The following is a 22335-nucleotide window of genomic DNA, read 5'->3' as shown; positions in this document are numbered from 1 at the left end:
GTAGATGTAAGAAATCAACCACTCAATATGTAAAGCTCAACATTCAATAGAACCCGCTGAACACAAACGATGACGTCACATCCTGAGTTTAACTGCCAGCTGAGGAAACAAGCGGCACAAAAATAAAAGTGTGACAAACAACCCTGGTTTGTTTTTCCTAGAATAAATAAATACATATGTTATATATATCCATAAATCAGAAAAAAACAACGTGTATTTCTAATTCTGTAGAATTTTCGGAACATGTTATTTCTATTAAAATATGAATTCAGCATAATGTAGCCGTTCTGCTTGGACACAGAACTTCCCTCTGCAGTCATCACAGTCAGTTCCTCAGGAGACCAGCAGGTGTCACTGTTTCACTCCATGAGAGCAGAAGGTGAGATGAACGCATGATATGAAGGGTCCATCTTCACAAGTAGTGGACTTATGTACGCATTCGGGGTACTTGTACTTCAGTATTACGATTATATGACACTGTATACTTCTCCACTACTTCTCAGAGGTGAATGTTGTATACTAGTTAAACGTTTTACTGATTAATAAATACTTTTACTTCATTTAGTTGTTTAGTAAGTTTTTCGAAAGCAGGGCTTGTAATTGTAATGAAGTATTTTTACAGTGTGGTATTAATATTAGTACTTGCAATAAAGGATCTGAATACTTGATGTTTTTATTCACTCACTTTATTTTATTTTTGTATTTATCTATGCTTATTTGTGAGGATAAAGCACTGCATTTTTTGCATACAAAAATGTAGCAAAATTAATTTTATTTTTGAACACTGCGAATCACGTGTTCAGTGTTTCCGGTCGAACCGGAAGTGCTTCGTCGAGTTTTTGAAACAGTTGCGGAACGTGTTTGTTGCAGCAGCAAACGTTCCTAAATGTGGTGAGTTAACGCTGATTTAAAACACAGACATTAATGCGGGATATTATCAGCAACACAAAAAACAAACTGACACCGAGACAAACGGTTCGTAGATCCGGTAATTCAAAGGTTAACGAGTGACCCGGTAAGCTAACCGAGTCTTTAGCTTTAGCTCACTTAGCTCTAGCTAACTTTCTCTACGGAGAAACAGCGCCTGATGCTAACGCTAGCTGTTAGCTGGCTGTTGGTTAGTGGGGAGTGCGCAGGTGTCAGTAGCGAGCTAGCTAGCTTAGCTTCAGTTTGTTCCGTTAAAGGCAACAGGAGCTTCAGTCGTGTCCGGTTGTTTTGGTTAGCTGTTAGCGGTTAGCGGTTAGCCGTTACAACAGGTCTGTTGGTCACTGAGTCTCTGTGTTTGACGTTCATCTGCTCAGATGTTCCGTCGTGTAGCTGTTGATTATTAACTCTAACTGTCCCTGAAGGAAGAGTAACGTTTAGTATCGTTTATTTGCAGTTGAAGTACTCTGATCTAGAAGTACTGCAGTTTAAAAATACTCAATTAAAGTAAAAGTCCTGCTTTGAAAATGCAAAACAGTGAAATCAACTGTTTGTATTTCTCTTCCATTATTAAATCATTGTATTGTATTTATTAAACATACATATTTTATGTAGCTCTACATGTGTTTTTATTTAATTTATTATTTTACGTTTACTTTTATTTACTTACTAGGTTTGCTATCATTAATATGACGTATATGAAAGTGTCCTTGAACACACCATGTAAGCCGACGTCCTTTGCTGATTGATTCTGGCTCCAATAACCTACAATGATAAACTACAATGATCTACAAAAACTACAGTGAACTACAATAAATTACAAAGAACTACAGTAAACTACAGTGACCTTCAGTGACCTGTGTTTCAGGGGTCAGAGGATGGAGTATGTAAACAGAGTTCTCTTCCTCTTCCAGAGCGACGTCCTCCTCTTGGCTGGTTGAACAGAGCGATGGCCGATCCGGAGCTCCTGCTGGACTCCAGCATTCGCATGTGGGTGGTGCTGCCCATCGTCTTCATCACCTTCTTCGTGGGGATCATCCGTCACTACGTCACCCAGCTGCTGCACAGCGACAAGAAGGTCGACCTGGAGCAGGTCTCTGACAGGTGAGACGAGTTCAGGTGTTACTACGTTTACGCGTGTGTGTGTATATATATATATACATATATATATATATGTGTGTGTGTGTGTGTATATATACATATATATATATACACACACATATATATATATATATATATATATATATATATATATATATATATATATATATATACATGGTATATATACATGGTATATATACCATGTATATATACCATGTATATATATATATATATATATATATATATATATATGTATATATATATATATATATATATATATATATATATATATATATATGTATATATATATATATATATATATATATATATATATATACATGGTAATACATGAGTAATACATGAGTAATGGTGTAGCATGACTTCATGTAGACGAGTAGTCTCTGTTGTAGTGATGCTGATCTGAGGTCATGTTGGTGTTTCTCTTCAGTCAGGTTCTCCTACGCAGCCGAATCCTCCGAGAGAACGGAAAGTACATCCCCCGACAGGTGAGAGACCACGCTATGTATATATTTATATATATGTATATATATATATTATATAATATGTATCGTAGACATTACACCCTGAAGGACTCCAGTAGAGTGTGTGTGTGTGTGTGTGTGTGTGTGTGTGTGTGTGTGTGTGTGTGTGTGTGTGTAAAGAGAGTTGATCTGTTGTCTTCTCTGCTTCAGTCGTTCGCGATGAGGAAACATTTCTTCAACGACTCAGAGACCGGCTTCTTCAAGAAGATCAAGAGGAAGGTCGTCCCCAAGAACCCCATGACAGGTGAGCCTTAAACTTTATTTACACTGTGATGGTTAACGTTAAAACTTTATTTACACTATGATGGTTAACGTTAAACTTTATTTACACTGTGATGTTAACGTTAAACTTTATTTACACTGTGATGTTAACGTTAAACTTTATTTACACTGTGATGTTAACGTTAAACTTTATTTACACTGTGATGGTTAACGTTAAAACTTTATTTACACTGTGATGGTTAACGTTAAAACTTTATTTACACTGTGATGGTTAACGTTAAACTTTATTTACACTGTGATGGTTAACGTTAAACTTTATTTACACTGTGATGGTTAACGTTAAAACTTTATTTACACTGTGATGGTTAACGTTAAAACTTTATTTACACTGTGATGTTAACGTTAAACTTTATTTACACTGTGATGGTTAACGTTAAACTTTATTTACACTGTGATGTTAACGTTAAACTTTATTTACACTGTGATGTTAACGTTAAACTTTATTTACACTGTGATGTTAACGTTAAACTTTATTTACACTGTGACGGTTAACGTTAAACTTTATTTACACTGTGATGTTAACGTTAAACTTTATTTACACTGTGACGGTTAACGTTAAACTTTATTTACACTGTGATGGTTAACGTTAAAACTTTATTTACACTGTGATGGTTAACGTTAAACTTTATTTATACTGTGACGGTTAACGTTAAACTTTATTTACACTGTGATGGTTAACGTTAAAACTTTATTTACACTGTGATGGTTAACATTAAACTTTATTTACACTGTGATGGTTAACGTTAAAACTTTATTTACACTGTGATGGTTAACGTTAAACTTTATTTATACTGTGACGGTTAACGTTAAACTTTATTTACACTGTGACGGTTGACGTTGAACAGACACCAGCATGCTGACCGACATGATGAAGGGAAACCTCACCAACGTGCTGCCCATGATTGTGATTGGTGGATGGATCAACTGGGCGTTCTCTGGATTCGTCATAAGTGAGTCCATGAACACATTAACACCATCGCACAGTGTTTAGATTCTCACCAGTAGAAACAAACAACAATGTGGAAAAATGAGAAGTATTTAGTTTACACAGCAGCATCGCTGCTGTGTAAAGCTCCGTTTATTTGATATGAATCTTTGTAACTTGATCACGTGACTGTCACAAATAGTTCACTGATAAAAACTGTTTGTTTGTCTGAGGATTAAACAAAGAAGGACAAATTGCTTTTAGACGCTTTAGAAACGCAGAAATTGATCGTCGCGTTTGTTTGCGGTTTGTTTACGTTGTGTTTGTTGTCGTCATGCAGCTAAGGTTCCGTTCCCTCTGACTCTGAGGTTCAAGCCGATGTTACAGCGAGGAATCGACCTGCTGTCACTGGACGCCTCCTGGTAAAGAAACACTGTAACGTCCCACCGGACCCTGAACACAACACGACAATAATAACTCCATAAATAACAGAGCAGTGTTTTATTTATGTTATTAATTAGCTGTTTATCTTTTAACAGAGACCCAAAAGATCACTTTATTATTATATACATCATATAATATTATGTATAATTAATATTCACGTAACTGTCTGTGACTAATAAAGATGTGATATAAAGTGTCACTATGACGTTTAAACACAAATAAAATGATCCTGATTGTTTCATAACAACGAGCTGATTTTTCCTTCTTTCTTAATATCCTGTTTCTATATTTCATATTTCACGTCTGTTGATCTTTCAGGGTGAGTTCAGCGTCGTGGTATTTCCTCAATGTGTTTGGTCTGAGGAGCATGTACAGCCTCATCCTGGGACAAGACAACGGTGAGTCCGTGTTCACCTTCTGTCGATTTCACTAATAAACAACGTTCCTTATTTCCAAAAGGTTTGTAATAATATGATTAATAATATATATATGAATCATATTATTAATTTATATAAATTATTAATAATATTATATAATAATATATATTATTAATAATATAAGATTATATATATATTATATTATAATTAATAATATATATAATGTGATTAATAATATATATATATATATAATTCATAATATATATATTATTATTAATTATATATATATATATATATATTATTAATATATGAGTCATATTAATAATAATATATATATTATTTATAATAATATATATATTATTATTAATAATATATTAGCTCAACTTTTTCATCACAGAAAATAATCATTTCTGTAAATAAAGTTTTTTGTGAACTTAAACTTTAAAGCCGTCGTTTGTTTTCGTGATTAAAGCTGCCGACCAATCACGAGTTATGCAGGACCAGATGACCGGCGCTGCCATGGCGATGCCCCCCGACCCCAACAAGGCGTTTAAGGTGAGACAGAAACACAAAGAAACTCGGGTCATATTTTAATCTTCTCATTGTGCTCAAAAACAAAGATATCATTCATATTAAACTGTTTATAGAGTTAGACATCAGTGATTCAAACATTCATAATAACTCCAGATCGATGTAATCGTTTCCAAAATTCAGGTTTTGATCCGTCAAATATTCGGCTTCGATCCATTTCTGTTGACGCTCAGAAACATTTTCACCGTTATGTTTATGAACAACGTTTAGCGGGATGCAATATTAATACGTATGTTTTCGTTAGCTTAGCATGAGGCGTTCATCTTTCTACTGGAGCCCAGAACGGACAAACCAGGTTGTTTCTGAGCGTTGGGTTTCTGTTCATGAAAGCGATACTTTAGAAAGTCTTTGATCAAAGGTTCTCCTGATGAACACATCGGGTTTGAGACGGTGAACCTAGTTTGAAGAAGAGACTCCGGTCCTAACATGATGCCTCACATCACACTCAGATTAAATCTCTAGAGAGCATCTGTTCCTTAAAGATGAGCTGACCTGTCTGTCTGTCTCTGTCTCTCAGAGCGAGTGGGAGGCGCTGGAGATCGTGGAACACAAGTGGGCTCTGGAGAACGTGGAGGAGGATCTGATGTCCAGAGACCTGAACTTTGGGACCTTCTTCAGCCAGGACATCAAGTCCACCATGTTCTAGGAGAACCGGGACGTCTGTGAGAGGTTCTGGAACCCAGCGTACACAAAAGTCCAGCAGTAGATCCACGAAGCTGATCTCTGGATTCTTCACCTCCGGCACTTTATTCACGTTCTGCCTTTTTTCTTTTTTCTTCATCAGCCTTACGACGTGCAACTGCCTTCAATGTTCAGATTAATATTAATGACGATGATGAAATGACTTGTTGCTCACGTTTGATTGTCGATACATTCTGACAGTTAGAAGTGAGTAAGTAGTATTAACTGGACCTTCTTACATATTGTTGTTTATTTTAATGTACGTTGAGTTTCCATTCAGATATTTGCTGTTTTTGTGTATTCGGGGTTCCAGGACCCCGGTTCTCTAGTTGTTCTAGAACGGTTCCCAGAACCTGGTTGAGTCTCAGGAACACGTTCCTCTCGTTAACCGACGACAGAAGCACTCAGAACTTTTCTACACTTTGTCGAGGCGTTAAATAAAAAGGTGACGTCACGTTGACTGGGTTCCTCTCTCGTCTGTTCTGAAGGAACCCGCTGAGCAGACCGGACCAGATAGAGTTCAAATGTAAGTGTTTGTGTTTTGCGGTCAGACCTCATGTCCCTGATCTTCACTTATTAAAGATATGATTCATGTGACGCAGATCTAAGTCTTTGGAAGCTCAACATGAAACATGAAGGTCAATAATTATTAACAGTAGAGATTAAAGATTTAAAAGGTGACAGGAAAGTGTCATTGTGATAATAATCGTCCTTTTATTCATATCAAAAGATTGAAAGTACAATAAAATATTTTCATCTGATATTTGACAGGAAGACCAAAGAAAGAAATCAGCCCACGCTTCCCTCCGGCTCCGCCCAGCAACAACAATAATATTAATATCAATACATTTCTTACAAAAATACTGTACACAGAGCTGGTTTTAAAATCAGTGAGAGCTCGGAGACTAAACTCCGTCAGATTATCTCAAATCTTCACCTATAAATATGAAAAATAAACGCGTCATCGTCCATCAATAACTCAAATAATCACAAAACAAACTGAAGTCATGTGACCGCCCAAAGCATTCCATTTAAAAAAATAAATACCAGAAGAAAAAAAACAACCAAAATATACAAAGACATTAATTTCTCTTCCCTGGCAGCTTTGTTCAATATTAAATCATCTGCTATAAACACACTCTGATTACCCAGAATCCCTTTCACTCGGCTCACTCAGTTCAACACAAAGAAATAAATATATAACTATCGTGTTTTTACACTTTAGATATCAAATGTGGAACAATGATGAACGTTTACCGTTTGATTACGTTTAAACGATACATTATGGAACGACTGTTTAAATTCTGAATGAATAACTGAATTGTATAAATAAGTGTTTCACCTACAAACTCAATACTTTGAGAATCCAGTTATTAATTCATCATTTAAAGACAAAAGGTGAAGATCTTTCTGTTTCTTTGAGTTGTAATAACGCATCATTTATAACTACTGAATTATTGATGATGAGTCCTGATCATCAAACTACCTGAGTATCAAATGTTTCGCCGCTTACAGATGAAACACGAGCCGACGAGGTTCTGAGGGACAAGAAGTAATCAGAGAAAGTTCAAGTGTTGCTGGAAAATAATAATTAAAAAACAAAATGAATCACATGAAAAGAGGCCCGTTGTTCTCCCGAAGGAGAGAAGAAAGAAAAACCCAAAACTGAGACGAAGAACCAAATCAAGTGACGTTCAGTCTGTCTCCATGGAGGCGGAGGAGGAGGAGGCGGCGCCCGGCTCTGCGTCCTCGTCCTTACAGGAAGTGATGTCGTTGGCGGGCTGAGTGGTGGAGGAGGAGGAGGCGGGGCTGCTGGTGGGGGGGGGCAGGCTGGGTGTTCTGATCCGGTCCTGTCGATGGTAGAACAGGACGTAGGCAGCGTTGGTCTGTGGGACAACGGGGAGAGTTCAGGTTCTACTACAGGAGATGGAACCACACTCGTTAATATAGTGACATCATCACATTAGTGACATCATCACATTGAAGTAACACTCACCATGATCTGGTCCTCTCTGGCGTACGTCACCTTACTGTCGTCAAAGTAGTACCACTGACCGTTGTCCTTGTTCCACGCATAGCTGGTGTCTGCAGGAACACATACACACACACACACACACACACACACACACACACACACACACACGAGTGAACAAGGACATGAAAGGAGGGTGTGACCTCATTGAGTCATCATCAGAGGGACCTACAGTGACCGTCTCTGAGCCCTCCGTAGTGATTGGACACGGCGATGAGGTCATAGCGGCTCGGAGGCTCTCCATTGGACAGACTCTTCCTCAGGAGGCAGCCGGAGAAGTCCAGGTCTCTGCAACGCAACACACAACCTGTTATTATATCATCTGACTGGTGAGTGTGAGTGTGTGTGAGTGTGTGTGCGCACCTGAGGGGGAAGTCCACGATGCTGTCCAGCTTCTCTCTGGTGAACTTGGTGTAGGAGAACCTCTTGAGGTGGATGATGAGAACCTCCGGTAGAGACCAGAGGTCCAGCTTCTTAGTGGCCAGCTGGTGCTTCTTACACACCGGACAGTACCTGAAAACACACACACACACACACACACACACTATCATTTACCTGTCTCATTTCTATCACGTCGAGGGAGTGTGTGTGTGTGTGTGTGTGTTACCATGGGTTCTCCTCCTCCAGTGTCTCCACAGTGGTGAACAGCTCGATACACTCCTGCAGCTGGACCGTGGTCTGCTGCTGAGGAACCTCCATACTGGCGTGTTTCACATACTTCTACAGAGGAAGGAGAGAAGGAGAGAAGGAAGCCACGGTGAGGAAGAAGTTTCCTTCACGTTCTCTCTGCACGGAAGGTTCTGGGAAGTCTCCAACATCACTTTGGGAAAGTTTCAACCTACTGTGACTGTGACTTGTTATAACATGCTGTACTATATACTGTGACTTCAGCATTGGTCTTATCATAGTTAGCGTGTTGACTTCTGTGTTCTGTGAAGTTGCACCACATGTTAATCAGTTCATCCTTGAGATGTTGGGTTAACATTGTCATTGTGAGTGCTTCTGTTTGAACTGCAGCTGATCCCTCACTCATCAGGGGAGAAGACACAGACAGCTGCATTCAGTGGACCAGTGGCTGTCGTTGTGCAATAACTACTTTGTGATCTGTGATATTGTTGCAATGATTTCATTTTACATTACTGACATAGATTCTAGTGAACGATCTGTTTCTGTGGTTGTTTATCCAAAGTATTTCTTGAATAAATTCCTTTTTTTTGTGATTATTTTTACTACCTTCATTCCTTCAATTATGTCTAATTGGGGACAAGTAAATGAAAATAGCATCAGCGTCACAAAAAGTCACAGTATAGCATGTCGAAAAGATGGAAAAAACAGTCATAGTATAACATGTCGGAAAAAATGGAAAAAACAGTCATAGTATAGCATGTCGGAAAAAAAAACAGTCATAGTATAGTATGTCAAAAAATGGAAAAAAACAGTCACAGTATAGCATGTCGAAAAATGGAAAAAACAGTCACAGTATAGCATGTCGAAAAAAATGGAAAAAACAGTCATAGTAGAGCATGTCGAAAAATGGAAAAAACAGTCATAGTATAGCATGTCGAAAATAGTCAAAAAACAGTCACAGTATAGCATGTCGAAAATAGTCAAAAAACAGTCACAGTATAGCATGTCGAAAAATAGTGAAAAAACAGTCATAGTATAGCATGTCGAAAAAAATGGAAAAAACAGTCACAGTATAGAATGTCGAAAAAAATGAAAAAACAGTCATAGTATAGCATGTCAAAAAATGGAAAAAACAGTCATAGTATAGCATGTCGAAAAAAACAGTCATAGTATAGCATGTCGAAAAAATGGAAAAAACAGTCATAGTATAGCATGTCGAAAAAATGGAAAAAACAGTCATAGTATATTATGTCGAAAAAATGGAAAAAACAGTCATAGTACAGCATGTCGAAAAATGGAAAAAACAGTCATAGTATAGCATGTCGAAAAATGGAAAAAACAGTCATAGTATAGCATGTAGGAAAAAAAAAAGTCATAGTATAGCATGTCAAAAAATGGAAAAAACAGTCATAGTATAGCATGTCAAAAAATGGAAAAAACGGTCACAGTATAGCATGTCGAAAAATGGAAAAAACAGTCACAGTATAGCATGTCAAAAAAAATGGAAAAAACAGTCATAGTATAGCATGTCAAAAAATGGAAAAAACAGTCATAGTATAGCATGTCAAAAAATGGAAAAAACAGTCATAGTATAGCATGTCGGGAAAAAAAAACAGTCATAGTATAGCATGTCAAAAAATGGAAAAAACGGTCACAGTATAGCATGTCGAAAAATGGAAAAAACAGTCATAGTATAGCATGTCGAAAAAAGTGAAAAAACAGTCACAGTATAGCATGTCGAAAATAGTGAAAAAACAGTCACAGTATAGCATGTCGAAAAAAATGAAAAAACAGTCACAGTATAGCATGTCGAAAATAGTGAAAAAACTGTCACAGTATAGCATGTCGAAAATAGTGAAAAAACAGTCACAGTATAGCATGTCGAAAAAAATGAAAAAACAGTCATAGTATAGCATGTCAAAAAATGGAAAAAACAGTCATAGTATATTATGTCGAAAAAATGGAAAAAACAGTCATAGTATAGCATGTCGAAAAAAATGGAAAGAACAGTCACAGTATATTATGTCGAAAAAATGGAAAAAACAGTCATAGTATATTATGTCGAAAAAATGGAAAAAACAGTCATAGTATATTATGTCGAAAAAATGGAAAAAACAGTCATAGTATAGCATGTAGGAAAAAAAAAAGTCATAGTATAGCATGTCAAAAAATGGAAAAAACGGTCACAGTATAGCATGTCAAAAAAAATGGAAAAAACAGTCACAGTATAGCATGTCGAAAATAGTGAAAAAACAGTCACAGTATAGCATGTCGAAAATAGTAAAAAAACAGTCACAGTACAGCATGTCGAAAAAAATGGAAAAAACAGTCACAGTATAGCATGTCGAAAATAGTGAAAAAACAGTCACAGTATAGCATGTCGAAAAATGGAAAAAACAGTCATAGTATATTATGTCGAAAAAATGGAAAAAACAGTCATAGTATAACATGTCGGAAAAAATGGAAAAAACAGTCATAGTATAGCATGTTGAAAAATGGAAAAAACAGTCATAGTATAGCATGTAGGGGAAAAAAAACAGTCATAGTATAGCATGTCAAAAAATGGAAAAAACGGTCACCGTATAGCATGTCGAAAAATGGAAAAAACAGTCATAGTATAGCATGTCGAAAAAAGTGAAAAAACAGTCACAGTATAGCATGTCGAAAATAGTGAAAAAACAGTCACAGTATAGCATGTCAAAAAATGGAAAAAACAGTCATAGTATATTATGTCGAAAAAATGGAAAAAACAGTCATAGTATATTATGTCGAAAAAATGGAAAAAACAGTCATAGTATAGCATGTCGAAAAATGGAAAAAACAGTCATAGTATAGCATGTCGGAAAAAAAAACAGTCATAGTATAACATGTCGAAAAAATGGAATAAACAGTCATAGTATATTATGTCGAAAAAATGGAAAAAACAGTCATAGTATAACATGTCGGAAAAAATGGAAAAAACAGTCATAGTATAGCATGTCGGAAAAAAAAAACAGTCATAGTATAGCATGTCAAAAAATGGAAAAAACAGTCATAGTATAGCATGTCGGGAAAAAAAACAGTCATAGTATAGCATGTCAAAAAATGGAAAAAACGGTCACAGTATAGCATGTCGAAAAATGGAAAAAACAGTCACAGTATAACATGTCGAAAAAAATGGAAAAAACAGTCACAGTATAGCATGTCGAAAATAGTGAAAAAACAGTCACAGTATAGCATGTCGGAAAAAATGGAAAAAACAGTCACAGTATAGCATGTCGGAAAAAATGAAAAAAACAGTCATAGTATAGCATGTTGAAAAATGGAAAAAACAGTCATAGTATAGCATGTTGAAAAATGGAAAAAACAGTCACAGTATAGCATGTTGAAAAATGGAAAAAACAGTCATAGTATAACATGTCGGAAAAAGTGAAAAAACAGTCATAGTATAGCATGTCGAAAAAAGTCATAGTATATAGTATGTAGAAAAACGTTTAGCAGCTACTGTCTGCAACCAATAGCAGATTTTCACGTTCACACTGACCTCGGCCTCGTTTTCATTGTAGAATCTCTTCTTCATGTCGGGGTCCCAGTCGATGGCCACATAGGGCTGAGCTGAGGAGAGACAGAACATCTAAATCACAAGGTAAATGTAGATCCATCTGATCTATGTTTAAATCAACACAGAAGAATGACAGATGTACTGTGACAGACGTGTTTGACTGCAGTAGCAGTCCAGTTTTCTTTAAAATATCAATATTGTTCTCTTTTGCCAAATGAACGTGTGTGTGTGTGTGTGTGTGTGTGTGTGTGTGTGTGTGTGTGTGTGTGTGAACCTACAGCTGAAGGACACGGCGCTCCCTCCCTCCCCCGTCCCTCTCTCCGTCGTCCCGTTGGAGTTCACCGCCTGGATGGTGAACAGACTCTTCCTCCTCTTGCGACACGCCTTCCTCTTCGCCGGCTGCTCATTGGCCGGCGGGCTCGGAGAGCACGCCTCCTCCTGCTTGTCTTCTTCTTTTTCTTCTTCTTCTGTGGTCTCGCGTGGCGGATGCGGTTGCTCTGCCGGCGGCTCTGCGTCGGCGGTGCCGCCGTTCGAGTCCCCGCTGGGAGTGAGGACGTCAGCGTCGGCGGCTCCGGCGCCACAGACCGGCTCGGTCTGGTTCTCGGGCTCCGCGTGGCCGTCGTCCAGTGAGGGCTGCGTGTGGTTGACGTCGGGGCGGCGCTCGGCGGCGGTCTCGTCCGATTGGCTGTTTGTCGCCGAATCGCCGCAGCAGGGTTGTGTTTGAGACGGCCCGGCTTTCTCCGTGTCCTCCTGCTCCTCCTCTGAAAAACAGAACAGAACCAATCAGAGAGAAGCGGCTGCAGCTAAAAACATGAAGATCAATTAATAAACATTGTTATTATTATTAATGTCAGACAATACCATCACTGATGCCATTGGTCTGGGTCTTGTACAGCTCCTCTTCCTCCTCGTCTTCCTCCTCTTCCTCTTCCTCCAACTCCTCAGAGGGATCGGGAGGTCGCACATAGCGCCTACACACACACACACACACACACACACACACACACACACACACACACACACACATAAAGGTAAACCAACAGACTCTGTGTGTGTGTGAGTACGTGTGTGTGTGTGTGTACGTGTGTGTGTGTGTGTGTGTGTGTGTGTGTGTGTGTGTGTGTGTGTGTGTGTGTGTGTGTGTCTCACGTCAGCCTCCTCAGGAACAGCTGGTAGAGCTCCTCTCTGCTGCAGCAGCTCCGTGGGACACTGAGCAGCAGCGGATGTCCGAACAGAGACGTCCCGTAGGAGCTGCTGCCGGAGCCGTAGTCTCTGTAGTGGGAGCGCTCCCTCAGGTAGAGCGCCAGCAGCACCCGCTCCTCCTGCTGCTCCTCCAGCACGCTCAGCTCGTACCTGAACGCACCGCGGCCACAATTAAAAAAAACCTCACACACGACCGTGTCTTCAATAAAAGACGAACCGGCTGGTGAACAGCGGCGGGTTTTCTTACACAAAGATGTCGTCTCGGTCCAGAATGCAGCTCAGACATTCATCAGCGCTGTAGATCTTATAGAAACGGTGGTTGAACACGTCGGCTACCACCATCTGACACACACACACACACACACACACAGTTAACAGATATGTAGAAAAGACTTTGTAGTTTCAGAAAAATAGGTTACACAAAAAATATTTTATTTTATTAAATTAAATCAAATAAAACAAATTAAATTAAAAAAAATAAAATAATAATTAAATATATAATAATTAAATAAAAAAATATATGTATTTAAAATGTAATAATAATAATTATATTAAATTAAAAAATTATTATATTAAATTAAACACACACTGACCTGTGTGGAAGGTACGTTGGTCATCTCTGACAGAGCAGAGCAGAGATCAGAAACTTTTCCTGCTTTAGGAACCACGACACGATGCTGCGCGCACACACACACGCGCACACACACACACACACACACACAGATATTAATATCACACTCGTATCCTTAAGGTTTCCTGACGCTCTCAGTATTTCAGTAGAGAAACAGGTGTTACCTGAGCAGGTTTGGCGTAGGGGTCCAGAGACACAAAGAAGACCTCCATGACGCGCTCCTTGCTGACAGGAAGTGGGACGCTCAGGTAGCAGAAGGGGTCGAACGTCACGGAGACCTTGTGGCACTCGGGACAGACGAGCGTGGACTTGAAGAGGCCGTGAAACGTGTCGACGATCACCGAGTCGTTCCGCCGTCGGTGGTTCCGCCACGCCTCCTCGGCCACTTCCTGCGGGACGGGAAGAGGAAGTCTTAATACCGTGTCCGTAAACCGGAAGTCAGCGTGAACCGAGCCGAGAGCGTCGGCCGTTTGCTCAGGCAAGGGCGGAGCGGCTCACCTGGTCCGGTCGTCCTTCGGCGTCCCGCAGCTCGATGTACTCTTTGTTCTTGACCCGGTTCAGGTCTTCGTGCAGTCCGTCCAGCAGGAAGGAGAGCAGCTCCTGACTGTCGTGTTGCTGGTAACCCAGAAACTGAGACGCAAAGTGGCCCACCTTCGTCTGCACCGACACACAACAACAAGACAATAAGACTGAATGCAGGCAACGGAATGAGACGCACGTTTGTTCAGGTCAGTTCTGCAGTTCAGAGTCTGAAGCTTCAGGTGTTTCTCTGTGGTCTTCATGTTCTCTGGAACATAACGTCCTGCTCTATGAAACAGAACCATGATGAGTAGAAGTAGAGAACTAGAACATGTCTTTAGAGCAGAACAACACCGTTATGATGACATCACTCATTAAAGAGAAGAAACACAAGTTACATTTCTTTGAGAGTATGTTACTGTGGAAACGCTCCACACGTCCACAGCTTCAGGGTTTCATCCTCCCCGTCGTGTGTTTGTAACCAGTGACTCTTCAGTTACCTTGAAGACGCGCGGCACCACGGAGTAATGCCTCCCGGACCACATCTGCTTGATGACGTCGGCGTAGGCCTCGGCGATCTCGCCCTTCATGCCCAGAGGGTTGGTGAAGTTCAGCTCCTCCAGGTAGGAGCTCAGCAGGAAGTACTCCGTCAGAGGAGGAGTGTTGCTCAGACACTGCAGAGGAGACGAGGAGTTAGGAGATAGGAGGAAGAGGTTATGACTTGATTTATTCCCTCAGTAAACATTGTAAACATGAGTTTATGGTCTCAATCTCTAGTTTACAGTCTTCTTCAATACAGCATGATGTTCATTTAGTACATGATGCTCCATTTAGAGTCAAACACACCATAAAGAGGGGATGATTTACCCTGTGTGTGTGTGTGTGTGTGTGTGTGTGTGTTACCTGCAGAGCAGAGTTCATGAAGCAGGTGTTTCCCAGGTTGGTGAGGCCACAGACTCCCGGTTGTCCTCGATACGAGTCCTGATCTTCCACAGAGTTCCTCCTGAAGGTTCAGAGCAGAGAGAGAGAGACTGAGTTCAGATCAGCTCTACGGAGCGTTCTCATGAGGAGGAGGAGGAGGAGGAGGAGGAGGAGGAAGAAGAGGAAGAAGAAGAAGAGGAGGAAGAAGAGGAGGAGGAGGAGGAGGAGGAGGAGGAGGGAAGGGGAAGAATGAGGAAGAAGGAAGAGGAGGATGAGCAGGAGGAAGGAGAAGAAGAAGAAGAGGAGGGAGGAAGGATGAGGAGGAAAATGTTGTTGGTTGAAATTAAGTGTGTTTGATCAAAAATTAGAGTTTATCTTTGAGATTTATTGATCTGTAAATTAAGTCTTCTTTTAAAGAAACTTCTTTTTTGTTTCTAGCAAAGGCTGCAAAACTGAAGAAGTGAAATATAGTTTTTTATATATATATATATATATATATATATATATATATATAATATTCCTTTTAGTTTCACGTTGAACACTAACAGTCTGGACTGTAAACATGGAGCTCCGCTCATCAACATAAAGATAGTTTCATAACAAATCAAGACGTTCTTATCTTCATAAACGTAATAATATATTTAATATAATATATTTAAATGAGATCATCTCAGTTTCCTGTGAAGAACAGAAAGAAAAAGTTCACAAAGGATTTCAGAGGAAACAAAAGTGAAAGCAAAGAGGAGACAAAGAGGAAGAGGAGGAACAAACAGGAGGAAGAGCATTAAAGACAGACAGAGTCTTCTTACATGATCTGAGGTCTGGAGCTCGGCCAAGTACCATCAGCATTCCTCGTCTCCATGATCACCGTCTGACACACACACACACACACACACACACACACACACACAGACAGACAGACAGACAGACAGACACAGTTAGTTGTAAAGAGATGAGTCACCGGAATATATTCCATCATATTATTATATATGTATGTATATGTATATATATTATGAATGTATTATATATGTATGACAGTGAAACAGAGTTTTCTCCTCACCATCCCGGAGCTCAAGCATGCGTCCAACACGCTGACGTGGACGTTCCTGAGACGCTCACAGCTGCTGTCTGAACTCTTCATCCACAGACGGCACTCTGAGCCCGGAGGCACCGTGAAGGCGTCGCACATCGCCCTCTGGATGGAGTCTGCACACGTCACGCCACGGTGGTTAGAGGAGAGTTCAAAAGTTAGAGGAGCAAATAGAACTTTATTAACAATGACGGAGAAATGTGACGGCCATTTTGACGGCCTGGAGGCCCTGTGTGACGGACGCACACGCACGCACGCACGCACGCGCACACACACACACACACACACACACACACACACACACACACACACACACACACACACACTCACGTATGCTGTCGGTGCGGCTGAACTGAGCCGTTATGACGTTCTCCATGTTGCTATGGAGACAGAGGAAGATCTCAACGGGATAGACCTCCACCTTCAGAGTACTGGGCAGGTCCACCACCTGGGGGGGGGGGGGGGGGAGGAGACAGAGACAGTTAAACTCTCTCTCTTGTTTTGGACTCATTGATGAAGACACTGGGCTCTGATTGGCTGACAGGTATCAGGTGACGTTACCTTGCGCTCCAGCGCTGGCTGTCCCTCCACCATCCCGTACCAGTCCAGCAGCTGGTGCCAGGCCTCCGCCGGCAGCAGCATGAAGTCCTCGTTCTCCACCAGACGCTCCTTCAGGTGGTACGAGTCCAGGTCTGAGGAACAGGAGACACATCGATGCTTACTGACGGACGCAAGAGACACTAGGAGTCTTTGTGAAGAGTTGTGTTCATATATGTTTATATTTGTGTTCTATTGTTCATATATGTTTATATTTGTGTTCTATTGTTCATATATGTTTATATTGTTATTCTATTGTTCATATACGTTTATATTTGTGTTCTATTGTTCATATACGTTTTTATTTGTGTTCTATTGTTCATATATGTTTATATTTGTGTTCTATTGTTCATATATGTTTATATTGTTATTCTATTGTTCATATACGTTTATATTTGTGTTCTATTGTTCACATACGTTTATATTGTTATTCTATTGTTCATATACGTTTATATTTGTGTTCTATTGTTCATATACATTTATATTTGTGTTCTATTGTTCATATACGTTTATATTTGTGTTCTATTGTTCATATATGTTTAAATTGTTATTCTATTGTTCATATACGTTTATATTTGTGTTCTATTGTTCATATACATTTATATTTGTGTTCTATTGTTCATATACGTTTATATTTGTGTTCTATTGTTCATATACGTTTATATTTGTGTTCTATTGTTCATATATGTTTAAATTGTTATTCTATTGTTCATATACGTTTATATTTGTGTTCTATTGTTCATATACGTTTATATTTGTGTTCTATTGTTCATATACATTTATATTTGTGTTCTATTGTTCATATACGTTTATATTTGTGTTCTATTGTTCATATATGTTTAAATTGTTATTCTATTGTTCATATACGTTTATATTTGTGTCGACGCATTTGGTGTGAACACACCTTTATGTCGTACAGATGGTAAATGTGTGATTTGTGAGGATATATATATATATATATATATATATATATAAAAATTGAGTTTAATAAATATATTGTGACTGACTTTACCTTCATGTCTTTCTTTTGGCTGTAAATGTGTTTAAATCGTCTCTAATGTGCCGTTAGGGAAACATGAAGCTTTAGTTACAGCTGTAATGTAAATGAGTATCACAACAACAAACACTTGATCCTGTTTTTAAAGAAGAAAATAGATTTAAGGAACTTAGAAAAGGTTATCCTGGCAGAATGTATTCTTCACCTGTTCTTAAGTCATGAACACAGAAGAAGAAACATCTTCAATCAGACACATGGATTGTTGCCTCTCAGGGCTTCCATAGATTATCCTAATTATAGAAAATAGTTGGTTTAAAGTTTAAAGTCTGGTTTAAACGAAAGAAGGAAGAAGGAAGTAGGAGGTAGGAAAGTTGAAGAGTGCCGTTTGTGTTTGTCAGGTGATGACATCATGAGGCGTTCACTGACCCTCAAACAGCTCAGTGTTGTCGATCTGACCGGGGAAGGAAGACGAGTTCTGGTCTCCGGTCTCCACGAACTCCTTCCACTGTTCATACCAACGACGCTCCATCACGTACCTGCCGAGTGCGCGCGCGCACGCGCACACACACACACACACACACACACACACAAAATGAGTACCAAAATGTCCGTTACAATTTGTTTACTATCACATGAGATGAAGTACAGCTGATAATCCTGAACGTTAACAACGAATCAATAACCACAAACATTAAACAAACACCTCCAATGATCAGCTTACCAATTAATAGACAAATCATTTCAGATGATCTCCCCTCATGTACACAATGACATGAGTCCAAACCATACAACAACAACAACAACACCTCTTCAGCTTCACACACAGCGTTTTCATGAGTTAGTCTGTTGAGACTCAAACATGGAGATGAGCAGATTATTATACACAAACAAAAGGTAAATGATAACCGTCACAGACACACAGCTGGTCCACAGATCAAATCTAAACCGGTTTACTTTTAGTTTCACTTCACTGAGAGTCGGAGTCAGAAGACTTCTTTCCTCTGATCTGGACCTCATTACTATTTCAACAGTGTGACAGATAAACACTTTGCTCCCTACCACCTCGTAAAAAAATAAAAGGAACGGCGTCTATCTATCTATCTATCTATCTATCTATCTATCTATCTATCTAACCATCTTGTTCTGTGTCTGGTTTCCTGTAACCATCACAACATGTCTACAATCTAAATCTCACAAATAAAAGATGATACAAACAAACAGTAACAACAACATTATAACACCTTATATCATCTATAACACCTTATACCATCTATAACACCTTATTTCATCTATAACACCTTATATCATCTATAACACCGTATACCATCTATAACACCTTATTTCATCTATAACACCTTATACTATCTATAACACCTTATACTATCTATAACACCTTATACTATCTATAACACCTTATATCATCTATAACACCTTATATCATCTATAACACCTTATATCATCTATAACACCTTATATCATCTATAACACTGTGCTCATGTAAAGTAAATGTATTGAGGCGTTCAGGGTTCCTGGTTTATTCTGGGATTGACAAAAGTGTTGACGGTGAACAGAAAATAAAAACAAAGAATAGAGGCGACAATAGAAAGCTGTCCGGTCGTGTTTACACTGTTCTTAATTAGGACAAACTCAGCGTCACGTTTGAAGACGAGAGATCACACTTCTATGATGTTTTTACTTTTGAGTTGAGACTAAAATCGTAAACTGATTCATCTTGTATCTATTTATAACCCTTCTACTTCCACAGGGACATGTAAGTACTTGTACTACAGAAAAGGTTCAGAATACTTCTTTCATCTCTGACCCGGATGTGAAACGTTTAGAGGAATAAATATGGGACTAATTTTGCAGCTTTTAATTTCATATATTTCAGAATTTTACAAGATAACCTAGTCATAACAAAACGTATTAAAATGAGTGGGGTTTGCATAAATTAGCTTAAAATAATTTCTATATTGTAGACAATCTAATACTAAGACATAAGTGATATCAATCAATCACAATAAACAATAAAATAAATAAACAGAATGCCAGGGGATAATATACATACACAAAAACAAAAGTGGAGGTTTACGAGTCAACCCTGAACGTCTCATCCCAAACTGGATGACAGGCTAGCGTTAGCACCGACGTGCTAACGGTCAGTTACCAACGTCTGTCTGTCTGGTTAGCGCGAGCTAACATCGAACACAGAGCCGTTAAAAACGGTCCCAACAACCTCACATCTACGACACGTGGCGGCTCGACTCTGTCGTCGATAACCGTTAATAGCCGTTAGGTAACAGTTAGCCGTGTGATGCTAACAGCTAGCCCTGTCACTGTGCGTGTGTGTGCGTGTGTGACTCTCACCAACTGTCCCCAGCGCGGAGCTCACACTCCCGCAGCAGAGACTCGATCTCCCGCCGCTGGGTCTCCAGGCCCGGAGGCTCGGCGGCGGAACAGCGGCTGTTGGCCGTCATGACGTGTTTACAATCAATCACTCATTAAACGTCGGAACTGTTAGAATGGTTAAATAGAGTAAAGGAGACGTAAAGAAAGGCAGACGTCAACCACCGCATTGATCAACCGATAAAACGGGGAAGCTACACGGAGCTGTTGTGTTTGCGGAAGTAGGAAGTGGTTCACAGTAGGGCGATGACGACTTCCGGTCTGAGGCCTCCGCGCGCTTCATCCGTATCTACGTTTTCTCTATACATCCATGTTAAAAAAAAATAAAGGATAATAAAATGTTTAAAAAAATTAAATCCACGGTTGAAATAAATAAATAAATGATCTATTCATGGTCAAATAAATACATAAATAAATGCTAATTAAAAAGTATACATCCGTGGTAAAAAATAAACATAAAAATGATAGTTAAAACAATTTTGTTTTATAAATCCACGGTTAAAATGTATAAATAAATAAATTATACATTCATGGTAAAAATAAAGAAATATATAGTAAAAAAGTAATTTATACATCCATGGTAAAAATAAATACATAAATAATTGATAAGAAAAAAATAGTAATTTCTACATCAAATAAATGATAATAAAAACAAATGTATATATCCATGGTAACTACACTAGGGGGCGTCCTTCAGCCGAAAATATGTATCAAAAGTATATTAATATCCATATTTAACATACTTGTTACTATTGTCCTCTAATGATTTAGACTTCCACTGTGCAGTGGTGGAAGAAGTAGAGTATTCAGATCCTTTACTTCAGTAAAAATACTAATAATTAATAATAATTAATTTACAAATAAGGCAGGTTGAGAATTGTATGAAATTCCTTATGTGTCGGAGGAGTAAAATAAATATAATATCCAATAAACTACCTCAAATAAAACAATAACAAGTAAGAAAGTAAATTAAAGTACGCACACTGTAGTTAATAAAATAAACATTGTTATAAATAAATAAATTAATATAAATGGTGTTCCGTTTAAATTAAAGGTTAGTAAATTCAAGCACTATTCGTTTAAAGTCTTCTGCCTCTACTTTCTTTTGCAGCTTTTAATTTCATAGATTTCATAGATTTACAATACAACCAAGATTCATAACAAAACGTATTATTACTTATTATAAACAATTTAATACAGAAGACATATTGGTGATATCAATCAATCACAATAAAATGAAAAATAAAATAAATAAATAAACAGAATGCCAAGGGATGATAAATATATATATATATATCTATATATATATATATATATATATATATATATATATATATATATATATATATATAGATATATATATAGATATATAGATAGAAAGCCAGACGACATAATGTATTCACACAGATAAATTCAAAGAAAGCGCACAAATGTATTGTCTAAATAGCATTTTTGTTTTTGGAGGAAAAAATTGAATATTCATGTTTTGGTTTTATTTTATTTTATTTTATTTCTGGACAGCCTGATCCACCCTCCAGACCAGTTGGTGGCGGTAATGCACCAATTCATTGTTTGCCAACCGCCAATAAACCTCAAAAAAGAAGAAGAAGAAACGCTCCGGCCAATGAGGCGTCGGTTTACTGTCGCGCGGTTGCCAGGGAGGGAAAAAAATAAAAGTTCTTCGCGGGCTCTGACAGACAGAAACAAGACAGACAGAAACAAACAAACATGGAGGTGGAGATGATGGAGCCTGAATGTGAGCAGAAAGAAACGACAGAGAGCGGACAGAAGGCGGACACGGGAGCCGGAGAAGCGTCGGTTAAAAGCTCCGGCGGCCATTACGAGCTGCCCTGGGTGGAGAAGTACCGACCGACGAAACTCAGCGAGATTGTCGGGAACGAGGA

General features: G+C 38.7%; 3 protein-coding genes across 3 annotated transcripts in view; 2 read left to right on the top strand and 1 right to left on the bottom strand.

Annotated features, from left to right (window-relative positions):
• Positions 1-817: 817 nt before the first annotated feature.
• Positions 818-6464, top strand: LOC137888685 (ER membrane protein complex subunit 3-like). The gene is made up of 9 exons (XM_068732120.1): positions 818-891; positions 1839-2028; positions 2474-2531; positions 2718-2811; positions 3695-3799; positions 4115-4196; positions 4537-4616; positions 5068-5150; positions 5704-6464. Exons 2-9 carry the CDS (start codon positions 1874-1876, stop codon positions 5830-5832), a joined length of 786 nt encoding a protein of 261 aa, XP_068588221.1. The 5' UTR covers positions 818-891; positions 1839-1873; the 3' UTR covers positions 5833-6464.
• Positions 6465-6561: 97 nt separating this feature from the next.
• usp11 (ubiquitin specific peptidase 11) lies at positions 6562-20640 on the bottom strand. Its single transcript, XM_068732119.1, has 21 exons — positions 20393-20640; positions 18452-18561; positions 16993-17123; positions 16762-16879; positions 16402-16547; positions 16151-16212; positions 15324-15423; positions 14921-15094; positions 14400-14558; positions 14066-14290; positions 13864-13947; positions 13518-13612; positions 13217-13420; positions 12929-13038; positions 12346-12828; positions 12050-12120; positions 8507-8619; positions 8263-8412; positions 8072-8187; positions 7864-7952; positions 6562-7753 (listed from the first exon to the last, which is right to left on the bottom strand). The coding sequence occupies exons 1-21, from the start codon at positions 20500-20502 to the stop codon at positions 7562-7564; spliced, it is 3042 nt and encodes a 1013-aa protein (XP_068588220.1). The 5' UTR covers positions 20503-20640; the 3' UTR covers positions 6562-7561.
• Positions 20641-22056: 1416 nt separating this feature from the next.
• The window catches only part of rfc2 (replication factor C (activator 1) 2), a 4620-nt gene continuing 4341 nt past the window's right edge, over positions 22057-22335 (top strand). The window contains exon 1 of the mRNA XM_068732096.1: positions 22057-22335. This exon is cut by the window's right edge and continues 62 nt beyond it. Within this exon, the coding sequence (XP_068588197.1) occupies positions 22160-22335 (176 nt within the window). The 5' untranslated portion in view covers positions 22057-22159.

This window comes from Cebidichthys violaceus, unplaced genomic scaffold, assembly GCF_023349555.1.
Source record: "Cebidichthys violaceus isolate CVI_PGR_0920_01 unplaced genomic scaffold, fCebVio1.0.p SCAF_57, whole genome shotgun sequence".
Lineage (NCBI taxonomy): Eukaryota > Metazoa > Chordata > Actinopteri > Perciformes > Stichaeidae > Cebidichthys > Cebidichthys violaceus.
This window is presented reverse-complemented; position numbering and strand designations above follow the sequence as displayed.